A 3,319-nucleotide genomic window follows, 5' to 3' on the forward strand; every position below is an offset into this window, starting at 1 on the left:
CAAGAACTGATTGGCCGTAGGGGTTCAGGATCACCAGCTTGGTCAATGGGACACTGCCACGTGCAGAGACTTGATAGAGTAGGGAGAGCGAGAGAGATTGCCAACGTGGCAATCTAACAGACTGCAACGGACAGAATGCGTCTTCTTAATGCGGCCATCAGTATGTATCAAAGTACAAAGCTGTGATAATGGAGAGGTCCTTTTCCCACGTTACCTTCTATTCTTAACAAGATGCCATTGAGACATTAAATAGTACGTGGCCCGTCGTCACGGTTTCATATGCGTAAAAACGATCACGACGTTTAGGGCCTTGATAACGTTGGCGGCGTCCCTTGGATGAAACCGAAAACTTCTGCGAGCAAGTGTCCTGCGCAGACCGTGATTGCTATGGCTACGTCTGACGATCCGCCCGAATGCAGCCGCAGGAGCTGCTCTCAAGCAAGCGGATCAGATGCAGGCAGAAGCATGGACGAGGACGGGAAGGCAGATGAAGAAATGGTCGCGAGGTTAGAGCAGGAGAGGGCAGCGAAGTTGGCACGAGCGATTATGGAGGCAGGCGACTACGGGCGGCGAGAGGCGTGGGTGCTGCTGGTGGCGCTGAACGAGAAGGCGGGCTCGCAGAGGGAGGGCCCTCGAATCATGTACCGCTACAGGCTGCGCGAGGACACATGGGATCCCCTGGAGCTCCACATGCACGAGCGCCTCGGCTCTCTGGAGGGCGTCTGGGCGGCCGGGCCGGACATCCTCCTAGAGACAAGGAGCCACCCAGGAGCGCCGCCGGGGCTACACCTGGTGGACCCCACCAATACAGGCAACCCGCATGCGCTGCCGGGGTTCGCCAGTCTGACCGGGTTATCGGCGGTGGCCTACGGCGAGGGGGGTTTCTTGGTCGGCGTGCAGGAGCAGAGGCTGCCGGTCGAGCAGGTACTGGACGAGGGGCCAAGCTCGAGCAAGAGCGCGGGCAGGGCCAAGATGCACTTTCTGATGGAGTGGCTGCGTGTGGGGCGGATGAAGGGGTGGAGGGGGTTTGGGGACGTGATGTCGGAGCTGGAGAATCAGGAGGAGGTGACACTAGAGCGGCAGGACTTGTTGTTTTGGGGGGACTCACTCATCGGGCTGCTGAGGCAACCGGCGCCAGGCCACGTGCTGGCCATCAAGCTGGCGATGGAGGCGGGCGCGCCGCAGGGCTGGCTGCTGGATGCGCCCTGCAAGCTGTCCATGCACCCGGCGCTGGCGGTGTGCGAGCGGGGGCTGTTCTCGGTGGCGGACGGGCTGCAGGTATCGTATCTGAATCCCCCGGAGCCGCCGGGGGGTTATGAGGGCAGGCCCGGCTTTGTGTACTTCAGCTGGCGCACGTTGCAAGTCCCCGAGCCCGACTTCTCCCTCCGTGCTCCCAGGTCCCAGCGCTTCGTCCTGCGTGCCGTCGGCGTGGGCTGCTTCATCCTGGTCCTCTTGCGCAGCTTCGACTTCTTGGCCTTCGATACGGTCCGTGTCCGATGGCTCCAGCTCCGTTCCCCCCCTCCCTTCCCTTACGACACCGTTCGCCCCTACCGTCTCCTCGTCATCCACCCTCATAAGACCTCATCCACCCAAAGGTCTCCTCAGGTCCCTTCTTACAACACCCCGCGATATCCAGTCCATCCTTCCTCCTCGTCATCCACCTCACGCCCTCCCCGTCCTCGTTATCCACGGTACTCCCAAGGACCTCGCCCTCCCTATCCACCATCCTCGGCCTATGATGGTTAGATTCAAGCAAAGTCACATGGTTCTCCACGACACGACCCTTACTTTTCAATTCAATCGTGAGCTTGCCATCCTTTCATTTCCTATGCGTCCTCTTATGAATATAGGCATAGTATCAGTTTGCTAATTGGAAGTCTCTCTCGCCCTTTTTCTGAATGTGGCTTATATTTTGGTACTGTTCATGCAATCTCTGTACTCCAAGGTTATTCCAACCGAAAGATCAAATCCGAGGATTTCACACCACGGAGCCTCGCAAGACCTTGTCTTGCCTAGCAAGTGAACTAGCACTCGTGGCACTAAAACCATTGTGCCACACCCTCATTGTTGGCATAAAGAGTTTTTATAAGGTAAAGCTTCTTGATATTCCAAAGTTATAGTTACATCTACTTATTTTCCATGCAAATATCAACATAATATAAAGTTTATCTATACTCTAGTTAATTGCAAATTGACTTTAATTATTATAGAGTCACTTTCCAAAGTCATCCTCTAACAAAACTAGCCATTTGTTCTAGAGTGAGTTTGGTAACGTGATGTCCTAATGGGTATACATCTTTAAGCACGCATAGTAACAATTTTTCTTTTCTTTTCATAGAGTGAATTTGGCAAATATCATGTTTTAACAAGTGTACATACATTTGTGCATGTTTGCATACATGATAAACATGGAGACCCCCCACATGTAGAAACATGTCATGCAACTATATGCACAAGATGTTTAAGATCATAGGTTGAAAACCTTTGAAAATATTTCTCAAAAGTTTAAAAAGAAAGGAAATTCATTGTAGCCATCATGCTAGGCTCATTGCTTGTGACTCCCATTGCCTTGAATTATATTATCACTGCTATGGTGTAGATTGTGAGTAAAAGTAGTAGTTATAGGATTAGATTGGAAAATAACAATAGCATCTAATCAAATCACTGCTATTGCTACTAATCCACAATCACACCCAAGTGGTTTGACTAGAGGGGAAATTACCTAAACTCACAAGTAATCCTGCTAGCAACCCCTCAAAAGGGCATGTCAACCATATGCTAATAAGAGCTCTCTAATTATTAGTTCATGTGAAAACATGACTCGTGCAATGCTTATCTAATTGTTTTTATTCTATTTTCATATTATTTATTGGTGGATCTCAAATATCTAATTGTCTAATTTTTGTCATTCTTATTTCATCATTAGTAGTGGCCTCTTAAGATCCAAAATAACCTTTTGAAAAATATCTAAGTAGGAAAAAAAGGGATTTTCCACCTATTTCACTAAAAACTAGATAAATATAATATTTTGGTACATAGAGAATGTATCATTATATAGGTATTTTTTTGCGATATGGAAAAATTTCGCTAGATAGGTATCATGCAGTAAATCTTGTTCTATTGCTCACAACCACATATTTATTTGAAACTCTAAAACTTTGAGCATTTAAGAACATAATTAGATAAGTTTGAGATAAGATAAAATAAAAATTAATTAAATACATGGATGTCATGAAGTGTGAGACTCAAGTTTCATATTTTCTTAAAAACTAATTTGTTATTTGCTATTATAAATTTTTTGAACTCCTCTCTCAATATG

The 3,319-nt window shown here is 47.8% G+C and overlaps 1 protein-coding gene across 1 annotated transcript; it reads left to right on the forward strand.

Annotated features, from left to right (window-relative positions):
- Positions 1 to 341: 341 nt before the first annotated feature.
- On the forward strand, positions 342 to 2,852 carry LOC148014836 (uncharacterized). Its single transcript, XM_087665984.1, has 2 exons — positions 342 to 1,802; positions 1,946 to 2,852. Exon 1 carries the CDS (start codon positions 669 to 671, stop codon positions 1,317 to 1,319), a length of 651 nt encoding a protein of 216 aa, XP_087522110.1. The 5' UTR covers positions 342 to 668; the 3' UTR covers positions 1,320 to 1,802; positions 1,946 to 2,852.
- The last annotated feature ends 467 nt before the right edge of the window (positions 2,853 to 3,319 follow it).

This window comes from Lygodium microphyllum, chromosome 24 (genome assembly GCF_053477565.2).
Source record: "Lygodium microphyllum isolate KBCC chromosome 24, Lygodium_microphyllum_v1.1.10, whole genome shotgun sequence".
Lineage (NCBI taxonomy): Eukaryota > Viridiplantae > Streptophyta > Polypodiopsida > Schizaeales > Lygodiaceae > Lygodium > Lygodium microphyllum.

Bases quoted from the DNA above. Each gene is read 5' to 3' on its own strand.
- LOC148014836 (XM_087665984.1), top strand. From the start codon at position 669: ATGGGATCCCCTGGAGCTCCACATGCACGAGCGCCTCGGCTCTCTGGA.